The 24,988-nt window shown below is 43.6% G+C and overlaps 1 protein-coding gene across 1 annotated transcript in view; it reads left to right on the top strand.

Annotated features, from left to right (window-relative positions):
• The window catches only part of LOC110509487 (stromelysin-3), a 44,627-nt gene extending 21,037 nt beyond the window's left edge, over positions 1-23,590 (top strand). Inside the window, exons 4-8 of the mRNA XM_021590380.2 lie at positions 8,354-8,487; positions 9,072-9,286; positions 9,685-9,895; positions 10,701-10,961; positions 22,031-23,590. Of these exons, the coding sequence (XP_021446055.2) occupies positions 8,354-8,487; positions 9,072-9,286; positions 9,685-9,895; positions 10,701-10,961; positions 22,031-22,215 (1,006 nt within the window). The 3' untranslated portion in view covers positions 22,216-23,590. The remainder of the gene's footprint in view (positions 1-8,353; positions 8,488-9,071; positions 9,287-9,684; positions 9,896-10,700; positions 10,962-22,030) is intronic.
• Positions 23,591-24,988: the final 1,398 nt, after the last annotated feature.

The following is a 24,988-nucleotide window of genomic DNA, read 5'->3' as shown; positions in this document are numbered from 1 at the left end:
CCAGTCAAATGTTTGGACACACCTACACGTTCAAGGGTTTTTCTTGTTTAAACTATTTTCTACAATGTAGACTAATAGTGAAGACATCAAAACTAAGAAATAACACATATGGAATCATGAAGTAAACAAATCAAAATATATTTGAGATTCTTCAAAGTAGCCACCCTTTGCCTTGATGACAGATTTTCACTCTCTTGGTATTCTCTCAACAAGCTTCATGAGGAATGCTTTTCCAACAGTCTTGAAGGAGTTTCCACATATACTGAGCACTTGTTGGCTGCTATTCCTTCACTCTGCGGTCCAATTTATCCCAAACCATCGCAATTGGGTTGAGGTCGGGTGATCGTGGAGGCCAGGTCATCTGATGCAGCACTCCAGCACTCTCATTTTTGGTAAAATAGCCCAGAGGTGTGTTTGGTCATTGTCCTGTTGAAAAGACAAATGATAGTCCCACTAAGAGCGACCAGATGGGATGGCATATCCCTGCAGAATGCTGTGGTAGCCATACTGGTTAAGTGTGCCTTGAATTCTAAATAAATCACAGACAGTATCACCAGTAAAGCACCCCCACACCACCTCCTCCATGCTTCACGGTGGAAACTACACATGCGGAGATCTGTTCACCTACTCTGCGTCTCACAAAGACATGGCGGTTGTAACCAAAAATCTCAAATTTGGACTCATCAGACCAAAGGACAGATTTCCACCGATCTAATATCCATTGCTCGTGTTTCTTGGCCCAAGCAAGTATCTTATTGGTGTCCTTTAGTAGTGGTGTCTTTGCAGCAATTCGATCACGAAGGCCTGATTCACAGTCTCCTCTGAACAGTTGATGTTGAGATGTGTCTGTTACTTGAACTCTGTGAAGCATTTATTTGGGCTGTGTTTTCTGAGGCTGGTAACTCCAATGAACTTATCCTCTATAGCAGAGCTAACTTTGGGTCTTCTTTTCCTGTGGCGGTGCTCATGAGAGCCAGTTCCATCCTAGTGCTTGATGGTTTTTGCGACTGCACTTGAAGAAACTTTCAAAGTTCTTGACATTTTCCGGATTGAATGACCTTCATGTCTTACAGTAATGATGGACTGTCGTTTGTCTTTGCTTATTTGAGCTGTTCTTGTCATATCTGAGCTGTATGAGCTGTTATTTTACCAAATAGGGCTATCTTCTGTATACCACACCTACCTTGTCACAACACTACTGATTGGCTCAAATGCATTAATACTGAAATATACTTTTACCAAGGCACACCTATTCATTGAAATGCATTCCAGGTGACTCATGAAGATGGTTGAGAGAATGTCAAGTGTGCAAAGCTGTCATCAAGGCAAAAGTTGGCTACTTTGAAGAATCTCAAATATAAAATATATTTAGATTTGTTTAACACTTTTTGGGTTACTACATGAGTCCATGTGTGTTCTCATAGTTGATGTCTTCACTATTATTCTACAATGTAGAAAATAGTCAAATTAAGATAAACCCTGGAATGAGCCCTGGAAGATAAAGATAAAGATAAATAAGATAAACCCTGGAATGAACTTTTGACTGGTACTGTGTGAATAGTTGAGGCCAGATGTTTACATACACCTTAGCCAAATACATTTAAACTCAGTTTCACAATTCCTGACATTTGATCCAAGTAAAAATTCCCTGTCTTAGGTCAGTTAGGATCACGACTTCATTTTAAGAATGTGAAATGTCAGAATAATAGTAGAGAGAATGATTTATTTCAGCTTTCATTGCTTTCGTCACATTCCCAGTGGGTCAGAAGTTTACATACACTCAATTAGTATTTGGTAGCATTGCCTTGAAATTGTTTAACTTGGGTCAAATGTTTTGGGTAGCCTTCCACAAGCTTCCCACAATAAATTGGGTGAATTTGAATAATTTCCTCCTGACATTGCTGGTGTAACTGAGTCAGATTTGTAGGCCTCCTTGCTCGCACACGCTTTTTCAGTTCTGCCTACAAATTTTCTATAGGATTGAGGTCAGGGCTTTGTGATGGCCACTCCAATACCTTGACTTTGTTGTCCTTAAGCCATTTTCCCACAACTTTGGAAGTATGCTTGGGGTCAATGTCCATTTAGAAGACCCAAACTTTAACTTCCTGACTGATGTCTTGAGATTTTGCTTCAATATATCCACAATTTCCTCCCTCTTGATGCCATCTATTTTGTGAAGTGCACCAGTCCCTCCTGCAGCAAAGCACCCCCACTTGATGCTGTCACCCCTGTGCTTAATGGTTGGGATGGTGTTCTTCAGCTTTGATGCATCACCCTTTTTACTCCAGACATAATGATGGTCATTATGGCCAAACAGTTCAGTTTTTGTTTCATTAGACCAGAGGACATTTCTCCAAATAGTACGATCTTTGTCCCCATGTGCAGTTGCAAACCGTAGTCTTTTTTTTATGGCGGTTTTGGAGCAGTGGCTTCTTCCTTGCTGAGCGGCCTTTCAGGTTATGTCGATATAGGACTCGTTTTACTGTGGATATGGAGACTTTGTACCTGTTTCCTCCAGCATCTTCACAAGGTCCTTTGCTGCTGTTCTTGGATTGATTTGCCATTTTCGCACCAAAGTACATTCATGTCTAGGAGATAGAACGCGTCTCCTTCCTGATCGGTATGACGCCTGCGTGGTCCCATGATGTTTATACTTGTGTACTAGTGGTTGTACATATGAACGTGGTACCTTCAGGCATTTGGAAATTGCTCCCAAGGATGAACCAGACATGTGGAGGTCTACAATCTTTTTTTCTGAGGTCTTGACTTATTTCTTTTGATTTTCCCATGACGTCAAGCAAAGAGGCACTGAGTTTGAAGGTAGGCCTTGAAATACATCCACAGGTACACCTCCAATTGACTCAAACAATGTCAATTATCTGTATCAGAACCTTCTAAAGCCATGACATCATTTTCTGGGATTTTCCAAGCTGTTTAAAAGCACAGTCAACTTCGTGTATGTTAATAACCTCTTTGATAGGGTCTAGTTTACTGAATTTCCGCCTGACTGACTTTCCCAAAGTAACCTGCCTGTTACTCAGGCCCAGAGGCCAGAATGTGCATATAATTGGTAGCATATAATACACTTTGACGTGTCTAAAACTGTTAAAATAATGTCTGAGTCTATGACAGAATTGATATGGCAGTTGAAAATCCAAAGAAAATCCAACCGGGAAATATATATTTCTTTGAGTTCCCAGTCTCTTATAATGGAAACCTATTGTTTCTATATAAATCTGTCTCCCATATTGCAATTCCTATGGCTTCCACTAGATGTCCATCTTTATTCAAGGTTTCAGTCTTATTTTTTGAAAAACAAGTTTTGGTGAGAAGAGCACTGGAACAATATCAATCTTTCGGCTCGCGAGGGATAGGGTGCGCGCTTACTAATATTTCTTTCCTATTGAACATACTACTTTCCGTATGAAATATTAGAGTTTATTTACATTTTAGAGTACCTGAGGATTAAATAGAAATGTCGCTAGACTTGTTTGGACGAAGTTTAGCTGTAGCTTTTTGGACTTTTTGGGATATAAAGAAGGATTTCATCTAACAAAACAACCATTCATGTTGTAGCTGGGACCCTTGGGATTGCAAACAGAAGAAGATCTTCAAAAGTAAGTGATTTATTTAATTGCTATTTCTGATTTTATGAAGTGCTGGTTGAAAAATATGTTGATGTGGGGTGCCGTCCTCAGACAATCGCATGGTCAGCTTTCGCCGTGAAGCCTATTTGAAATCGGACAACGCAGTTAGATTAACAAGAATTTACGCTTTTAAATGATATAAGATACTTGTATGTTCATGAATGTTCAATATTACGATAATTTATTTGAATTGCACGACCTCCAATTTCCCACTAGCTTCAACTGTATGTCTTATATCACTTACCTGACTCTGAGCTGTGAAGCATTCAACCATCACAACAACTATTGACAGCACATAGGAGACACAGATGCAGACACAGGAGGGAGATGGTTTGAGTCTCTGATATTTTTTGTACAACAAAGGGGCAGGCAAGAGGCAGGTCGAGGACAGCCAAAAGTTCATAAACCAGGTCAGAGTCCAATGGTACAGGGCGGCAGGCAGGCTCGAGGTCAGGGCAGGCTGAATGGTCAGGCAGGACAGCTTAGTGTCATGGCAGGCAAGAGGTCTAAACCGGGAGGACTAGAGAAAAAAAAACAGGAACTTGGAAAACACGCTGGTAAGCTTGACAAGACGAACTGGCAACAGACAAACAGAGAACACAGGTATAAATACACTGGGGATAATGGGGGAAGATAGGCGACACCTGGAGGGGGTGGAAACAAGCACAAAGACAGGTGAAACAGATCAGGGTGTGACATAGACAGGTGAAGCTGTCATCTTATTAGACAAAATCACAAGGGCTTTTTTTAAAGGAGTTAAGTGATTAGAGATGGTTGGACAGATAACCTGCTCCTCTGTTGGACATTCATACAGCTGTGTGAAGGTGAGATAGGTTATCTGTTTAGAAAACTGGTGGGAAATAAAAGAGGGGTGTTACAGCTAGTACAGGTGGAAAATGTATAACAGGCCAACACCAGTGTTCAGTTGTCTCAGGCAAATCACCAACCTTGGGTACGATTTATATTTACTCAAATCCAATCCAAAAATGTGATACATGTACTATGTGTATGAATTGGTGAATGGTCAGTTATTTTCAAATAAAGTTTCTATAATGCCTGAATTGAATTTCCAATCCAGACCCTGAATTCACCAACTCAGTTAAACTGATGTTAATTGACCCCAACCCTGCCCGTCACTCACCCATGTCTACAATACAGATGTAGGATCTTAATATACTGTAACAACTGTTTTGTTCCTAAGAATTGTCCTGCACAGCCAGAAATGCAAACGTGTAGTGTGTTCAATGTTTAAAAAGCTTCTAAAGTTTGTAATTTCAACTTCAAAATGTCCATTAATTATAGTCCATATATAAATTCACATTTCTTGCTGTGGCAGGATTATTTTCTTGCTGTAGCAAACTGGCTCTAATTAATATCCTAGGTCTGTAAGCCATGCTTCAGGGTGGATCCCCCCCTTCAACCTGCACTTGAATGTTACAAAGCAGGACTTGTTTGCTGCGGTTTATGTGAATGAACGTCCTCAGGGCAAACTTTTTCCACCCTCATCCGATTTTTTGTTCTGGCACGAGCACAACATAATTATATTCCCTTGTCTTAAATGACTGTAGTTTTACAGTATCCACCTACACACCAGAACTACAGTGCCTTCAGAAAGTATTCATACCATTTCACTTATTCCACAGTTTGTTGTCAAAAGGCAAAATGGTTTAAATATTTTTTTTTCACATCCATCTACACATAATACTCCATAATGACAAAAAGGAAACAGGTTTTTCAACATTTTTGCAAATGTATTAAAAATACAAAACAGAAATACCTTATTTACATAAGTATTCAAACGCTTTGCTATGAGACTCGAAATTGAGCTCAGGCGCATCCTGTTTCCATTAATCATCCTTGAGATGTTTCTACAACTTGATTGGAATCCACCTGTGGTAAATTCAATTGATTGGACATGATTTGGAAAGGCACACCTGAACCAGGTTTTCCTCTAGGATTTTGCCTGTGCTTAGCTTTATTCCATTTATTTAATCCCACCTGTCTATATAAAGTCCCACAGTTGAAGACAAGAGTGCATGTCAGAGCAAAAACCAAGCCATGAGGTTGACGGAATTGTCCGTAGAGCTCCGAGACAGGATTGTGTCGAGGCACAGATCTGGGAAGAGTACCAAAAAATATCTGCAGCATTGAATGTCCCCAAGAACACAGTGGCCTACATCATTGTTAAATGGAAAAAGTTTTGAACCACCAAGACTCTTCTTAGAGCTGGCTGCCCGAGGAAAACTGAGCAATCGGGGGAGAAGGGCCTTGGTCAGGGAGGTGACCAAGAGCACGATAGTCACTCTGACAGAGCTCATCTGTGGAGATGGGAGAAACTTCGAGAAGGACACCCATCTCTGCAGTACTCCACTAATCAGGCCTTTATGGTAGAGTGGCCAGACGGAAGCTACTCCTCAATAAAAGGCACATGACAGCCCACTTGAAGTTTGCCAAGCATCACATCTGGAGGAAACCCTCACTGCTCATCACCTGACCAATACCATCCCTACGATGAAGCATGGTGGTGGCAGCATCATGCTGTGGGGATGTTTTTCAGGGGCAGGGACTGGGAGATCAGTCAGGATTGAGGGAAAGACGAACGGAGCAAAGTACAGAGAGATCCTTGATGAAAACCTGCTCCAGAGCGCTTAGGACCCTGGGCCAAAGGTTCACATTCCAACAGGACAACGACCCTAATCACACAGCCAAGATAACGCAGGAGTGGCTTCAGGACAAGTCTCTGAATGTCCTTGAGTGGACCAGCCAGAGCCCGGACTTGAACCCGATCGAACATTACTGGAGAAACCTGCAGCAACGCTCCCCGATCCAACCTGACTGAGCTTGAGAGCATCTGAAGAGAAGAAAACTCCCCAAATACAGGTGTGCCAAGCTTCTAGCATCACACTCAAGAAGACCCGAGGCTGTAATCCCTGCCAAAGATGCTTCAACAAAGTACTGAGTAAAGGGTCTGAATACTTATGTCAATTTTATGGTTCAGTTTTTTATTTGTAATAAATTTGCGCACATTTCTATAAACCTGTTTTTGCTTCGTCATTATGGCGTATTGTGTGTAGATTGATGAGAATTAAAAATAAACCAATTTTAGAATAAGGCTGTAAATTCCAAGTGAAGGGGTTTGAATACTTTCCAAATTGACTGTAATTATTCACACCCCTGAGTCAATACATGTTAGAATCATATTTGGCAGTGATTACAGCTGTGAGTCTTTCTGTTTTTTTTCTATAAGATCTTTTCACACCTGAATTTTACAATATTTGTACATGAGTCTTTTAAAAATCCTTTGTTCCCTGTCAAGCGTGTTGTTGATCATTGCTCGACAGCCATTCTCATGTTTTGCCATAGATTTTCAATCTAATTTAATTAAGGCAAAACTCTAACTAGGCCTCTCAATGTCATCTTGGTAAGCAACTTGTGTTTTAGGTTATTGTTCTGCTGAAAGGTGATTTTGTCTCCCAGTGTCCGACTGAACCAGGTTTTCCTCTAGGATTTTGCCTGTGCTTAGCTTTATTCCATTTATTTAATCCCAAAAAACTCCATAGTCCTTGCCAATGACAGGCATACCCATCACATGATGCAGCCACCACCATGCTTAAAAATATGAAGAGTGGGACTCAGTGATATGTTGTGTTGGATTTGTTTTTTACAGTTTTACTTTAGGGCGTTAATGGAAACAGGATGCATGTTTTGGAATAATTATATTCTTTACAGTCTTCCTTCTTTTCACTCTTTCAGGTTAGTATTGTGGAGTAACTACAATGTTGTTGATCCATCCTCAGTTTTCTACTATCACAGCCAGTAAACTCTGTAACTGTTTTAAAATCACCATTGGCCTCATGGTGAAATCCCTGAGCGGTTTCCTTCCTCTCCGGCAACTGAGTTAGGAAGGACGCCTGTATCTTTGTAGTGACTGGGTGTATTGATACACCATCCAAAGTGTAATTAATAATTTCACCATGCTTAAAGGAATATTCAATGTCGTCTTTTTTATTTTTACCCATCTACCAATCGGTGCCCTTCTTTGCGAGACATAGGAAAACGTCCCTGGTCTTTGTGTTTGAATCTGTGTTTGAAATTAACTGCTCAACTGAGGGACCTTACAGATAATTGTATATGTGGGGTACAGAGATGGGGTAGTCTTTTAAAAATCATGTTATACACTACTATTAAGTGAGTCCATGCAACATATTATGTGACTTGTAAAGCACATTTTTATTCCTATTTAGGCTTGCCATAATAAAGAGGTTGAGTACTTATTGACTCAAGACATTTGAGATTTTAATTTTTAATTTTTAATTTATAAACATTTCTAAAAACATAATTCTACTTTGGCATTATGAGGTATTGTGTGTAGGCCAGGGACACATTCTAAATGTAATCTATTTTAAATACGGACTGCGATGACAACATTACTTTGATCAGTTACTGTACAAAAGGTCCAATGGAGCCTACTTGAATATCTGAGCCGAGAACCCAGCAAATAGTCAGTGTCAATTTCCACTTCCAGTGAATCTTAATTCTTCTCAAAATGGATACATCCCTGGTACGTACAGTACAAACTTAATAACAAACACGTGAATCAGATTTGTACGGAGCCCCTAAAGTGATGTTATGACTTTTGAAGTGGTCATGAGGTGAACTTTGTCTTAAACAAATCACCTTGCCTTGTGCCTCTGTTTGTTGTGTAGGTACTGGCATGGTGACAACCTGCCCTTTGATGGTCCTGGAGGCATTCTGGCTCATGCCTTTTTTCCCAGAACCCACCGGGCAGGCGACATCCACTTCGACTATGACGAGAGTTGGACTGTGGGCAACAGCATGGGTGAGTGAATAGCATAAATAAGCGATTTACGAGCCTATAGGTACAGATGTAGGATCTTATTTTGACCACCCTGTTGCAGGATATATTTCCTGCAATGCAGGACATTTAAAACGTGTAGTTTATTTGAGGTTTAAAAAGGCTTCTGAACGTTGTAATTTCCACTTAGAAATATTTGACTTGATTTTACAATATGACAACCCCTACAAAAATACATATCTGTCGTTCTGCCCCTGAACAGGCAGTTAACCCACTGTTCCTAGACCAGTTAACCCACCGTTCCTAGGCCGTCATTGAAAATAAGAATTTGCTCTTAACTGACTTGCCTAGTTAAATAAAGGTAAAATAAAAAAAATAATCAAAATAATAATTAACATTTCTTGTTGCTGCAGGATTATCTTCTTTCCGTTGCAAAATGTATCAAATTAGGATCCTACATCTGTAGTAGTTTATACGGGAAGATACTGAATAAACATTGCCAAAGATACTGTAAAGTTACTGCCTAAATCTTGCTCAGGAAAGTTTGGTTAAAGCCCTCTGTCTCACAGTCACTGTCCCTTGTCCTATGTCCCATGGTGGTCCCTCAGGCACGGACCTCTTGCAGGTGGCGGCCCATGAGTTTGGCCATGTTCTTGGCCTCCAGCACTCCCTGGTCGACAGAGCCGTCATGTCCCCCTTCTACAGCTTCTCATACCCTTTGGAGCTGAGTGACGATGACAAGCAGGGCATCCAATACCTGTACGGCCCACCGCGGAAAGCCACGCCTGTCATCACAGAGACCAATGAGATCGAAACCACTGTGGTGAGGAAACATGAATAGAAGTTCAACTTATTAGTGATCACATCCATTGTTGGGAGCATATACAGTGCCTTCAGAAAGTATTCACACCCCTTGACTTTTACCACATTTTGTTGTGTTACAAAGTGGGATTAATAAAAAATAAATAAAAAAAATATTGTCAATGATCTACACAATATACTCTGTAATGTCAAAGTGGAAGTAACATTTTAACAAAATGAAAGTCAAGGGGTGTGAATACTTTCTCAAGATACTGTAGTTAGACACTGAAACATTATTAAGCTTATATGCCCAATTCAATCTCTTGACAAAAGTTAAGATTCAAGAAAGTGTCTTGCCTTCCAATATTGCTTTTGCATGACAACCTGTGCTCACTGTGGGTCTCTCTCGCCATGACTTAGCCACAGCCGGACCCCTGCAGGACTAACTTTGATGCAGTGTCCATGATCAGAGGTGAGTTGTTCTTCTTCAAGTCCTGCTATGTGTGGCGTATCCGCGACGGTCGACTGCAGGCGGGGTACCCGGCGCTAGCAACACGCCACTGGAGGGGGATCCCCGACAACATCGATGCGGCCTACGAAGACAAGACTGGAAACAGCTGGTTCTTCCAAGGTGGGTTCCACCATAAAAACAGAATAACTGCCATGCTCTGGGGGTCTTCACCCATTCGAGTAAGCCTATGTCTATGGACGCCACTGCTCTGTTGGTAGCGGTTGCTTTTAAGCTCTGATATTTGGAAGGCATGGTATGGAGTACAGAAGTAGCTCGTCCAAGGGCAATAAGTCCAAGTTGTCCTGATGGTGAACTGCCATTGGGTTTGAAACAAGGCTGCTTGCAGTTATATATATTTTTTTTGAAAGGAGATAATATTTTATGACAGGACCGCTTGTAGCAAATATGGTAGGGGTAAAGAAAAGAAGGGCACAGACCGGAGAGGCCCAAGATGAGACTTGCCCCTTTGCCAGGTGGTATGTATGGTCCAGAGTCAGGAGTTTAGACTGCTATACCAGACTCTGGCACGTTGGTAGCAGTTCTGAGTAGAACCGAAAGTGTGCACTTTGAGAGCCATTTGTATGAAAGTTTAGTTAGGTCAAACTTCTAAAATGAAAGTATTGGACAGCAGATCACCAGGGGGGAAATATGCAGAAGGGCTAAGACAGTGTTTGCGTGGGTAAAAACACAGCAGTAGGTCCATTCACCAGGTGAAGGTTTCAGCCTGGTTCATGTGACCCACCATCTGCTTAGCACAAAAGTTGCCCCTACAAACTGATACAGGGTCAGATATTATTCCATCCCACAAAAAGTTGACATTACAATTGGGAGTGGACTAATCGGTTCCTAGATCTGTTTCTTAAAAGACATGGGCAATGTCTGGTGTGTTCTCATTTGTGTCCCCTGTGTGTGACATCATTAACAGGTGACAGTTACTGGGTGTTTGACGCAGAGAGGAAGATCACAGGGCCGGACTCGTTGAGTCGGCTGGGCCTACACGTGTCGGACATCCAGGCAGCCCTCATGTGGGGCGAGGACAAGGCCCAGAAGACTTACCTCTTCAAGTCGGGAACCTACTGGCGCTTCAGCCCCCTGGAGAACCGGGTGGAGACAGCCCACCCACGCAACATGCAGGACTGGGGGGGCATCCCCATGGACATTGACGCTGCCTTCCAGGACCAATATGGTGAGAGTCGTACTCCCATTACTGTAAGAAGAAAAGATAAGTTAATAATGTTTTTTTCAGCAAACTTAACATGTGTAAATATTTGTATGAACATAACAAGAATCAACAACTAAGACATAAACTGAATGAGTTCCACAGACATGTGACTAACAGAAGTGGAATAATGTGTCCCTGAACAAGGGGGGGGGGGGGGTCAAAATCAAAAGTAACAGTCAGTATCTGGTGTGGCCACCAGCTGCATTAAGTACTGCAGTGCATCTCCTCCTCATGGACTGCACCAGATTTGCCAGTTCTTGCTGTGAGATGTTACCCCACTCTTCCACCAAGGCACCTGCACGTTCCTGGAGATTTCTGGGGGGAATGGCCCTAGCCCTCACCCTCCGATCCAAAAGGTCCCAGACGTGCTCAATGGGATTGAGATCCGGGCTCTTCGCTGGCCATGGCAGAACACTGACATTCCTGTCTTGCAGGAAATCACACACAAAATGAGCAGTTTGGCTGGTGGCTCTTTCATGTTGGAGGGTCATGTCAGGATGAGCCTGCAGGAAGGGTACCGCATATGGAGGAGGATGTCTTCCCTGTAACGCACAGCGTTGAGATTACCTGCAATGACAACATGCTCAGTCCGATGATGCTGTGACACACCGCCCCAGACCATGACGGGCCCTCCACCTCCAAATCGATCCCGCTCCAGAGTTCGGGCCTCGGTGTAAAGCTCATTCCTTTGACGATAAACACGAATCCGACCATCACCCTTGGTGAGACAAAACTACGACTCATCAGTGATGAGCACTTTTTAAAATCAAATCAAATTAATTTATATAGCCCTTCTAACATCAGCTGATATCTCAAAGTGCTGTACAGAAACCCAGCCTAAAACCCTAAACAGCAAGCAATGCAGGTGTAGAAGCACGGTGGCTAGGAAAAACTCCCTAGAAAGGCCAGAACCTACTAAGAAACCTAGAGAGGAACCAGGCTATGAGGTGGCCAGTCCTCTTCTGGCTGTGCCGGGTGGAGATTATAACAGAACATGGCCAAGATGTTCAAATGTTCATAAATGACCAGCATGGTCAAATAATAATAATCACAGTAGTTGTCGAGGGTGCAACAAGTCTGCACCTCAGGAGTAAATGTCAGTTGGTTTTTCATAGCCGATCATTAAGAGTATCTCTACCGCTCCTGCTGTCTCTAGAGAGTTGAAAACAGCAGGGGTGAGACAGGTAGCACGTCCGGTGAACAGGTCAGTGTTCCATAGCTGCAGGCAGAACAGTTGAAACTGGAGGAGCAGCACGGCCAGGTGGACTGGGGACAGCAAGGAGTCATCATGCCAGGTAGTCCTGAGGCATGGTCCTATAGCTCAGGTCCTCCGAGAGATAGAAAGAGAGAATTAGAGAAAGCATACTTAAATTCACACAGGACACCGGATAAGACAGGAGAAGTACTCCAGATATAACAGACTGACCCTAGCCCCCGACACATAAACTACTGCAGCATAAATACTGGAGGCTGAGACAGGAGGTGTCCGGAGACACTGTGCCCCCATCCGATGATACCCCTGGACAGGACCAAACAGGCAGGATATAACCCCACCCACTTTGCCGAAGCACAGCCCCCACACTACTAGAGGGATATCTTCAACCACCAACTTACCATCCCGAGACAAGGCCAGTAGCCCACAAAGATCTCCTCCACGGCACAACCCAAGGGGGGGGCGCCAACCCAGACAGGAAGATCACGTCAGTGACTCAACACACTCAAGTGACGCACCCCTCCTAGGGACGGCATGGAAGAGCAACAGTAAGCCAGTGACTCAGCCCCTGTAATAGGGTTAGAGGCAGAGAATCCCAGTGGAGAGAGGGGAACCGGCCATGCAGAGACAGCAAGGGCGGTTCGTTGCTCCAGAGCCTTTCTGTTCACCTTCACAATCCTGGGCCAGACTACACTCAATCATAAGACCTACTGAAGAGATGAGTCTTCAGTGAAGACTTAAAGGCTGAGACAGAGTCTGCATCTCTCACATGGGTAGGCAGACCATTCCATAAAAATGTAGCTATATAGGAGAAAGCCCTGCCTCCAGCTGTTTGCTTAGAAATTCTAGGGACAATTAGGAGGCCTGAGTCTTGTGACCGTAGCGTACGTGTAGGTATGTACGGTAGGACCAAATCGTAAGGATTGGTAGGCTCAAGACCATGTAATGCTTTGTAGGTTAGCAGTAAAACCTTGAAATCAGGGAGGGAGGCTAGCACTGGAAAAATATGATCACATTTTTTGGTTCTAGTCAGGATTCTAATAGCCGTATTTAGCACTAACTGAAGTTTATTTAGTGCATTATCCGGGTAGCCGGAAAGTAGAGCATTGCAGTAGTCTAACCTAGAAGTAACAAAAGAATGGATTAATTTTTCTGCATAATTCCTGGACAGAAAGTTTCTGATTTTTGCAATGTTACGTAGATGGAAAAAAGCTGTCCTTGAAACAGTCTTGATATGTTCATCAAAAGAGAGATCAGGGTCCAGAGTAACACCGAGGTCCTTCACAGTTTTATTTGAGACGACTGTACAACCATCAAGATTAATTGTCAGATTCAACAGAAGATCTCTTTGTTTCTTGGGACCTAGAACAAGCATCTCTGTTTTGTCCGAGTTTAAAAGTAGAACGTTTGCAGCCATCCACTTTTGGGGCTTCACCATGTTTCATTGAAATGTCCAGCTGTGTGTCATCAGTGAAAGTTAACATTATGTTTTCGAATGACATCCCCAAGAGGTAAAATATATAGTGAAAACAATAGTGGTCCTAAAACGGAACCTTGAGGAACACCGAAATTTACAGTTGATTTGTCAGATGACAAACCATTCACAGAGACAAGCTGATATCTTTCCGACAGATAAGATCTAAACTAGGCCAGAACTTGTCCGTGTAGACCAATTTGGGTTTCCAATCTCTCCAAAAGAATGTGGTGATCAATGGTATCAAAAGCAGCACTAAGTTCTAGGAGCACGAGGACAGATACAGAGCCTCGGTCTGAAGCCATTAAAAGGTCATTTACCACCTTCACAAGGGCAGTCTCAGTGCTATGATGGGGTCTAAAACCAGACTGAAGCATTTCGTATACATTATTTGTCTTCAGGTAGGCAGTGAGTTGCTGCGCAACAGCTTTTTCTAAGAATTTTGAGAGGAATGGAAGGTTCAATATTTGGCTTTTTCAAGAGAGACTTTATTGCTGCCACTTTTAGTGAGTTTGGTACACATCCGGTGGAAAGAGGTCTGTTTATTATGTTCAACATTTTTATTTGTTATTTTTTGAACCTTTATTCAACTAGGCAAGTCAGTTAAGAACAAATTCTTATTTTCAATGACGAGGAACAGTGGGTTAACTGGCTGTTCAGGGGCAGAACATAGGAGGGCCAAGCACAGGAAGCAGCTCTTTCACTAGTTTAGTTGGAATAGGGTCCAGTATGCAGCTTGAAGGTTTAGAGGCCATGATTATTTTCATCATTGTGTCAAGAGATATAGTACTAAAACACTTGAGTGGTCTCTCTTGATCCTAGATCCTGGCATAGTTGTGCAGACTCAGGACAACTGAGCTTTGAAGGAATACGCAGATTTAAAGAGGAGTTCGTAATTTGCTTTCTTATGATCATGTTAGTTTCCTCAAAGAAGTTCATGAATTTATTACTGCTGAAGTGAAAGCCATCCTCTCTTGGGGAATGCTACTTTTTAGTTAGCTTTGCGACAGTATCAAAAATAAATTTCGGGTTTTTATTTTCCTCAATTAAGTTGGAAAAATAGGATGATCGAGCAGAAGTGAGGGCTCTTCGATACTGCACGGTACTGTCTTTCCAAGCTAGTCGGAAGACTTCCAGTTTGGTGTGGCGCCATTTCCGTTCCAATTTTTTGGCGGTCCTGTCTGGTCCAGCAACGGTGGGTTTGTGCCCATAGGCGATGTTGTTCCGGTGATGTCTAGTGAGGACCTGCATTACAATAGGCCTTACATGCCCTCAGTCCAGCCTCTCTCAGCTTATTGCGGACAGTCTGAGCACTGATGGAGGGATTTTGCGTTCCTGGTGTACCGATCCTGTGCAGGTGTTGTTACACGTGGTCTGCCACTGCGAGGACGATCAGCTGTCCGTCCTGTCTCCCTGTAGCGCTGTATTAGGCGTCTCACAGTACGGACCTTGCAATTTATTGCCTTGGCCACATCTGCAGACCCTGGGCATCTTTCTTATGTTGTTTTTCAGAGTCAGTAGAAAGGCCTCTTTAGTGTCCTACATTTTCATAACTGTGACCATCTGTAAGCTGTTAGTGTCTTAAAACCTGTTTGGGAAAGGCGTCCCGCTAGCGGCACACCAGGCCAACATCCGGTGAAATTGCAGAGCGCAAAATTCAAAAACAGAAATACTCATAATAAAAATTCATAAAACATACAAGTGTTATACATCGGCTTAAAGATTAACGTCTTGTTAATCCAGCCACCATGTCAGATTTCAAAAAGGCTTTACAGCGAAACCATGTGATTATCTGAGGATAATCCGCGTATAAAACCATACAAACATTTTCCAGACAAGTAGAGGACTCACAAAAGTCAGAAATAGCTTTAAAATCAATCACTTACCTTTGATGAGCTTAATTTGGTTGCATTCACAATAAATGTTTGTTTTGTTCGATAAAGTCCCTCTTTAAAAAAAACTCTGTTTTTTTGGCATGTTTCGTTCAGAAAATCCATTGGCTCAAAGGCGGTCACAACAGGCAGATGAAAAATCCGAATCGTATCAGTAAAGTTCGTAGAAACATGTCAAACGATGTTAATAATCAATCCTCAGGTTTTTTTTGTCTAAATAATCAATAATAATCAATAATATTTCAAACGGACAATAGCGTCGTCAATATGAAGGAAAAAAAACGAAAGGCGCGCTCTCGGTCGGGCTCACCAAACAGGTCTAGGACTTTCCACTGTCCACTCATTCAAAGTGGTCATTCTCCTTAGTTTTTCAGAATTAAAACCTGAAACAATGTCTAAAGACTGTTCACATGTAGTGGAAGCCATAGGGAACGCAATCTGGGTCTTATCCATTTATATGGTGGATAGGCTTTCAATGTAAAAACTTCCTGGATGGATTTTCCTCTGGTTTTTGCCTACCATATCAGTTCTGTTATACTCACAGACATTATTTTAACAGTTTTGGAAACGTTAGTGTTTTCTATCCAAATCTTCCAATTATATGCATATCCTAGCTTCTGGGCCTGAGTAACAGGCAGTTTACTTTAGGCACGCTTTTCATCCGGGTGTGAAAATACTGCTCCCTTTCCCAAACAGGTTTAATGACCATTCCACAGGTGCATGTTCATTGATTGTTTTCTGTTCATTGAACAAGCATGGGAAACAGTGTTTACACCATTTACAATGAATATCTGTGAAGTTATTTGGATTTTTACGATTTATCTTTGAAAGACAGGGTTCTGAAACAGGGACGTTTCATTTTTTGCTGAGTTGAGTAGTATGTACAGGATACACATGGTATACACCGCCCAGCGAAACGCTTACTTCCAGGGTCCTTCTCGACAATGCAATAACAATAAGAAATATAAAATATAAGTATATGAACATAAAGTAAATGGCTCAGTAAAATATAATATATATTTTAGCATAAGTGTAATACACGAAGGCACAATTTATAGTTCAATATTTACGTGTGTTTTGGGGAAGGGTGGTTGGGGCAGGTGTGTAAATTGTAGTCTGGTCGCAGCAGTTTTGATGTGTGTGTAGAATGAATGTGTGTGGATGAGTGTATGTCTTTGTGCATGAGTGAGTGCGGAGAGTCAGTGCAGGTGTTGAGTCCAGTTCAAGTGTTCAGCAGTCTGATAGCTTGTAGATGGAAACCCAGTTAGCACATTTGGTTCCTTGGAAGTTGTGGAAATGTCTGTTTTTGGTTTCCCATTGGTTCTGGGAAAGAAGCCATACGTTTCCTGACTGGTAAAACGGAACGTTTTTTAAATGTTCTGAGAACGAAAGTGACAATATCACCGGTTTTGGGAAATTACATTTTTAAGTTGCATGGAGGTTCTGAGAACATTTTATCATGGTTCCTTGAAAGTTTTCCTGGGAGGTTTTATTAACGCTCTGAGAATGGAAATTATAGGCTATTTAGATTTTTGTTTATAACTTCCTTAACATGTTCACTGAATGTTCAAAATACTTTTAATAACACTGCTAGCTTATTTTGAGTTAACTTTTTTGAACTCCAAGCACAAGTCAATTAATTTCATTAGGAATTTATCATGCAAACACATTCATTTTTTTATTGTAACAGATTTAAAACTATTATCTTCTGTTCTCTAGCCATGGAATTAGTCCACTGCACCACCAGGAAGGAACTTAAATACCATGTTTTTCTATGCATACAAAGCTGTTCATTTTAGTCTATTGAAACAGACCCCATTTAAAAGGAAACTCACTAAGACACTTAACAAGATTGAGGACAGAGAATATTTTGTTGATGTTGAGAAAGGAATGTATATGTTTTTAAATACCATTCTTAGAATGTTCTCTAAACGTTACTTACGTTTTCTCAATGGTTTAAATAGGACCAAGAGGAAACATTTAGAAACATTATGCTGAAGTACTGAAATTCCTACTGAAGAAGGTTGTTTTTTAATGTTCTCTGAACCAATGTCAACCCAATTGGAGAATGTTCCCAGAACATTACCAAAATATACATGAATGAAAACGTTCTGTTAAAGTAATGAAATACCCCAAAAATAAAGTTGTTTGGTCAAGTTCCTTAAATGTGCTGAGAATGTTCCAAAGCGAACCAACTATCCTGCACCATCCTCAGAAAGTTGTGAGAAGGTTTTGTCATTGAAATTACCACTATTAAATGAATAATTCTTTATTATCAGCAAGTTGGAGATGTTCCAAAAAACTTAATGCACCATAGTACATGTCGGTCTGGAGCTCCCGGGGCAGTCCCGTTAGTTCTCTTATATACAGCTATACAAAAAAGTCATATAAGCATGATTTACATTATTCATCATTAACTTTAGCTCCTTAGTGACTAACCAATACCTCACGAGGCTTCTTCTCTTCAAGCTGAGACCTTGAAACTGTCACAACTTTCACCGAAGGTGGTTCCTCTCCCTGTTCAGGCGGTGCTCGGTGGCCGGTGTCGCCATGGATCACCGATCCATGTTTCCTTTTCTGTTTGTTTTGTCTTTGGTTCATTCACATCTGGTTTTCATTTGCTTTAATTTCTTATATTTACCCCTGTTTCCCCCGCTTAGGTTTGTGCAGGATTATTTTTCTTGTTGCTTGTGGAGGCCTTCCTCAGTGTATTTCGTGTGTGGTTATTATAGTAAAGTGCGTTGTGTCTTTGTGCCTTACGGGAGTACTGTTAGTTCCCATTGCTTTGGATGTTGTTTTGGGGAATTGTACTGTACCGTGTTTTTTGGACTTGCCCTGATTAAATATACGCTACAATGACATTTCTGCTCTCCTGCGTTTGACTCCTCACCAACCTTCAGTACGGAAACGCAACAGAAACTGAGATGCCCGAATTTCTTCATCCGCCTTAGAAAGTAGAGACGCTATTGCACCCTTTACGTTGTTTCAACATAATTTGTCAATGTATTGTGACAGAATCAACATGGAAAATACATTGGATTTGATAAAGTGATTAACCAGCACTGATTTTATTTCATTTCAACCAGTGTAGTGAACATTGAAATTAGGGTAAAACTTGAATACATTGATGTCACGTTCTGACCATAGTTCTGTTATTTTATTCTTTGTTTTAGTATGGTCAGGGCGTGAGTTGGGGTGTGCAGTCTATGTTGGTTTTTCTATGTTGGTTTTTGTGTTCAGCCTTGTATGGTTCTCAATCAGAGGCAGGTGTCGTTAGTTGTCTCTGATTGAGAATCATACTTAGGTAGCCTGGGTTTCACTTTTGGTTTGTGGGTGTTTGTTTCTGTGTGAGTGTTTGGGCCACACAGTACTGTTTCGGTTTTGTATATTTCACGTTTATTATTTTGTTCCAGTGTTCAGTTGTGTTTTTGAATAAATCAATATGGACACTTACCACACCGCGCTTTGGTCCGATCCTTACTCCTCCTCAGACGAAGAGGAGGATATCCGTTACAGAAACACCCACCACCAGAGGACCAAGCAGCGTGGTAATGGGCAGCAGCAGGAGAGGCAGCGATATTTGGAGAACTGGACTTGGGAGGGAGATTCCAGGGGAATATCGCCGCCCCAAATATTGCCGGTTTGAGGAGGCAGCACGGCAGCGCGGCTGGAAGCCCGAGAGGCAGCCCCAAAAATGTATTGGGGGGGGCACATGGGGAGTGTGGCTAAGTCAGGTAGGAGACCTGAGCCAAATCCCTGTGCTTACCGGAGTGCGAGAGGGACCGGGCAAGCACCGTGTTATGTGGTGGAGCGCACGGTGTCCCCCGGTGTGTGTGCATAGCCCGGTGCGGTACATTCCAGCTCCTCATATCGGCTGGGCTAGAGTGGGCATCGAGCCAGGTGCCATGAAGCCGGCTCTACGCATCTGGTCTCCAGTGCGTCTCCTCAGGCCGGCGTACATGGCACCAGCCTTACGCATGGTGCCCCCGGGTTCGCCAGCACAGCACAGTGCGGGCTATTCCACCTCGCCGCACTGGCCTGACTACGGGGAGCATTCAACCAGGTAAGGTTGGGCAGGCTCGGTGCTCAAGTGCTCCAGTGCGCCTGCACGGTCCGGTCTATCCGGTGCCACCTCCACACACCAGCCATCCGGTGGCAGCCCCCCGCACCAGGCTGTCTCTGCGTCTTCTCCCTACAGGTGCTCCCGCCTGTCTAGTGCCGCTAGAGCCTTCCTCCTGCCCAGCGCCGTCAGAGTCTCCCGTCTGTCCTGAGCCGCCGGAGTCTCCCGTCTGTCCTGAGCCGCCGGAGTCTCCCGTCTGTCCTGAGCCGCCGGAGTCTCCCGTCTGTCCTGAGCCGCCGGAATCTCCCGTCTGTCCTGAGCCGCCGGAGTCTCCCGTCTGTCCTGAGCCGCCAGAGTCTCCCGTCTGTCCTGAGCCGCCGGAGTCTCCCGTCTGTCCTGAGCCGCCGGAGTCTCCCGTCTGTCCTGAGCCGCCGGAGTCTCCCGTCTGCCCTGAGCCGCCGGAGACTCCCGTCTGCCCTGAGCCGCCGGAGTCTCCCGTCTGCCCTGAGCCGCCGGAGCCGCCAGTCAGCCAGGAGCCGCCGGAGCCGCCAGTCAGCCAGGAGCCTCCGGAGCCGCCAGTCAGCCAGGAGCCTCCGGAGCCGCCAGTCAGCCAGGAGCCTCCGGAGCCGCCAGCCAGCCAGGAGCCTCCGGAGCCGTCAGCCAGCCAGGAGCCGCCGGAGCCGTCAGCCAGCCAGGAGCCGCCGGCGCTGCCGGAGTCTCCCGCCTGTACGGCGCTGCCGGAATCTCCCGTCCATTTGGGACCCGTGGCGAGGGTCCCCAGTCCGAGGTCGGAGGCGAGGGTCGCCGCTCATAAGAGGCCAAGGGGCGGTTGATGAGGCGGACAAAAACTATGGTGAAGTGGGGTCCACGTCCCGCGCCAGAGCCGCCACCGCGGACAGACGCCCACCCAGACCCTCCCCTATAGGTTCAGGTTTTGCGGCCGGAGTCCGCACCTTTGGGGGGGGGGGGTACTGACCATAGTTCTGTTATTTTATTCTTTGTTTTAGTATGGTCAGGGCGTGAGTTGGGGTGTGCAGTCTATGGTTGTTTTTCTATGTTGGTTTTTGTGTTCAGCCTAGTATGGTTCTCAATCAGAGGCAGGTGTCGTTAGTTGTCTCTGATTGAGAATCATACTTAGGTAGCCTGGGGTTCTCTTTTGGTTTGTGGGTGTTTGTTTCCGTGTGAGTGTTTGGGCCACACCGTAAATGTTTTGGTTTTGTATATTTCACGTTTATTATTTTGTTCCAGTGTTCAGTTGTTTTTTGAATAAATCAATATGGATACTTACTACTCCGTGCTTTGGTCCTCCTCTCCTTCCCCAGACGACAAGCGTTACAATTGACTTAAACTGACTAAAAGGTTGCTACATCAATCTAATTTCAACATAATCATCAAACCAATATATACGTTGAAATTGCATTGAAAATTCCACATAGAAGCGTACAAAATCATTGATTCAACCGGTGTGTGCCCAGTGGGAAGAGTGGTGGTGTTGTTGGTCCACGTCAAGTCCTCTGTGATGTGGATTCCAATGAATTTAATACTGCTGACTTTCTACTGCAGTCCCAATGATGTGGATCAGGGCATGTCAATGAACAGCATTCTCACATAGGTGTTCTTCTTGTCCAGATGTGTTAGGGCTGTGTGAGTAGCGATGTAAAGTAGATCCAGTGTGCCCGGCATGCTGGTCTTGATGTGGGCCATGACTAGCCTCTCTCTCGAAGCACTTCATGATGACCAGGGTGAGTGCGACGGGGCAATTAGTAATTTGGGCGTCACCTTGTTTTTATTGGGCACTGGGACGATGGTGGTCTCCTTGAAGCAGGAGGGGACTACAGCCTGGGACAGGGACAGGTTGATTATGTGCGAAAAGACGCCAACCAGCTGGTCAGCACACTGAGGATGCGGCCAGGGATGCCATCCGAGCTGGCTGCTTTGTGTGTATTCACTCTTTTCAGAGTTTTCCTCATGCCTCGGAGAGCGAAAGCACTTGGTTGCCCGTAGCAGCAGGAGCATTGCTGGATGCCTCGACGCGAGCATAGAATGTGTTAAGCTTGTCTAGGACGGAGGCTTCGGTGGGCACCACACAGCTGGATTTGCCTTTAGTCCGTGATAGTCTGTAGTCCTTGCCACATGCATCTCGAGTCTGTGTTGCCTTCAAGTTTGAGACTGAATTGTCTTTTTGCTTCCCTCGTGGATTTGCAGAGCTCGTACCTGCTTGCCTTGTACGTGTCGCGAGCCACCGAGTCATCAGGGTTCATTTTGCTGTCATTGAATGCATTTAAAGTGACACTGACATTGAAAATGTGTGTGTGTGTGTGTGTGTGTGTACAAATCATGATAATTCTGTTGAACTGCAGTGGACTAAATGTTGACCCTTTGTCCTCTTGACAGGATATGCTCATTTCCTGAGTGGGATGCAGTATTGGAAGTTTGACCCGGTGGAGGTGACGGTTCTGGAAGGATACCCACGCTATATCGGCATGGACTTCTTTGGCTGCCCACTTCCTATTATCGATAAAGCCCATGAAGAGTCCATATCGCCCGAAGAGGTGAATAGAATATCACGACCAAATTAATTTGTTTGCTCTTAAGACTGATGTCATTACAATGGGACTTTAGACTGATTATAATTACATCATTGCGGAACATCAGCAGGTTGACTGCAGCTGTTGGTCTAATAGAGGTGAGGACTTGGTTGAAACTTTCATTATGAACCCAGTCTGAGGTCCGTGGCTGTCTGAAGACCACTAGAAATTGAGGTCATATTTCAACAGATGAATTGGGTATATTTCATTCTATCATCATCCACAATATGATATTTTCTGGTGTAAAATCAAGGCTTTCAGAGATACGTTAAAGAGCACACGGACAGCTCTGCTGAATATATATATATTTTTACTTGATGTATAGCCTTGATTCTTATTTATAGTTTTTTTTTTGTCAAATGTTTTTTATCCACAGATGAGTCTCAATAATGTTTCTGTGCAGTCCCTCTTTCTTTCATGCCATTGTTTATCAGGTGTAGCCGTGTAAACCTATTTGACAGGGACCCACATTTTCTCTCCAGCCTCATTGAGCTTTCTATTTCACACACAGGTGCTCAAACAGACTCAACGAGGAAGGTACATTTGTACCTCAAATAAAGTGCTTTGCCTTTAACAGTTAAAGGTTACATTACACTCCAAAATCAAAGTTTGTCAGATGTTTTGATACCTTAAAAGTAGTGTCCTAGGTCATCCTAGAACATCTGTTTTGTACATCCCGCTATACGCCACAATTTATTTGGGTTTGACGCATATTTTTATTTTACCTTTAACTAGGCAAGTCAGATAAGAACACATTCTTATTTACAATGACGGCCTACCCCTGATGACGCTGGGCCAATTGTGCGCTTCCCTATGGGACTCCCCATCACGGCCGGATGTGATTCAGCCTGGATTCAAACCAGGGACTGTAGTGATGTGCCACTACTGTGCCACTCGGGAGCCAATATAGCTACAGGGTTGTGAATTCATCCTGACTTTAGACAAACTTTGAGGCCTGAAGACATGACAAAGTTTATTTTGGAGTGTAATGTCCCTTTAACACAACATTGATATGATGATTTTACAGTGGTGGAAGCCAAGCATCGCATATCAGTTTTCACAGTGATACCTCATCAGGTAAAACGTCCTTCATGTTCTTCTCTGACTACTCCAAGATGGTCCTGTAAACTTTTTTCATGTTGTTGCGTGTAGCCATTTGTCATACAGCTAGCGTCATTGAAAAAGCCATTGGTGTTGCAGTGTACCAGTGCAGGCCACTGATACCATTTCCTCACTTTTTTATACACTGTGATCAATCAATCAATCATATTTATTTACAAAGCCCTTCTTACATCAGCTGTCAGAAAGTGCTGTACAGAAACCCAGCCTAAAACCCCAAGCAGCAAGCAATGCAGGTGTAGAAGCACGGTGGCTAGGAAAAACTCCCTAGAAAGGCCAGAACCTAGGAAGAAACCTAGAGAGGAACCAGGCTATGAGGGTGGCCAGTCCTCTTCTGGCTGTGCCGGGTGGAGGTTATAACAGAACTTGGCCAAGATGTTCAAATGTTCATAGATGACCAGCAGGGTCAAATAATAATAATCACAGTGGTTGTAGAGGGTGCAACAGCACCACAGGAGGAAATGTCAGTTGGCTTTTCATAGCCGATCATTCAGAGTATCTCCACCTCTCCTGCTGTCTCTAGTAGAGGTCGACCGATTAATCGGAATGGCCGATTAATTAGGGCTGATTTCAAGTTTTCATAACAATCGGAAATCGGTATTTTTGGACGCCGATTTTGACGATTTTTTAAAATATATATTTTTACAACTTTATTTAACGAGGCAAGTCAGTTAAGAACACATTCTTATTTTCAATGTCGGCCTAGGAAAGGTGGGTTAACTGCCTTGTCAGCTCAGACAGATTTTTACCTTGTCAGCTCAGACAGATTTTTACCTTGTCAGCTCAGGGATTCAATCTTGCAACCTTACGGTTAACTAGTCCAACGCTCTAACCACCTGCCTCACGAGGAGCCTGCCTGTTACGCAAATGCAGTAAGAAGCCAAGGTAAGTTGCTGGCTAGCATTAAACATCTTATAAAAACATCTTATGTAAATATGATGAGAGCACCCTTCAAGCTAGGATGGAGCCCGTCACTCCTCAACAGGCCAGGCTTGGTCCTGTTTGTGGTTAAGTCCCAGAAAGAGGGCCAATTATCTACAAATTCTTTTGGGAGGGGCAGAAAACAGTTTTCAACCAGCGATTGAGTTGTGAGACTCTGCTGTAGAGCTCATCACTCCCCCTAACTGGGAGGGGGCCAGAGACAATTACTCAATGCCGACATATCTTTCTAGCTGATTTACACGCTGAAGCTATGTTGCGCTTGGTGACCTCTGACTGTTTCATCCTAACATCATTGGTGCCAACGTAGATAACAATATCCCTCTACTCTCTACACTCGCCAGTTTTATCTTTAGCCAGCACCATCTTCAGATTAGCCTTAACATCAGTAGCCCTGCCCCCTGGTAAACAGTGTATGGTCGCTGGATGATTCGTTTCAAGTCTAATACTGCGGGTAATGGAGTCGCCAATGACTATGGTTTTCAATTTGTCAGAGCTAATGGTGGAGGCTTCGGTGTCTCAGACCCCGTAACGGGAGGAGTAGATCAGAGAAGGCTCGGCCTCAGACTCCAACTCGATGCTTAATGGGGAAAACCGGTTGAAAGTTTCTGCCGGCTGAATGAGCAACACCGGTTGAGCATTCCTACAGCATTTTCCTCCAGAAGCCATGAGAAAGTTGTCTGGCTACAGGGACTGTGCGAGGGGA

This window comes from Oncorhynchus mykiss, chromosome Y, assembly GCF_013265735.2.
Source record: "Oncorhynchus mykiss isolate Arlee chromosome Y, USDA_OmykA_1.1, whole genome shotgun sequence".
In the NCBI taxonomy this organism is placed as follows: Eukaryota; Metazoa; Chordata; class Actinopteri; order Salmoniformes; family Salmonidae; genus Oncorhynchus; species Oncorhynchus mykiss.
Note: the sequence above shows the minus strand (reverse complement) of the source record. Positions and strands in the feature narration are given on the sequence as shown.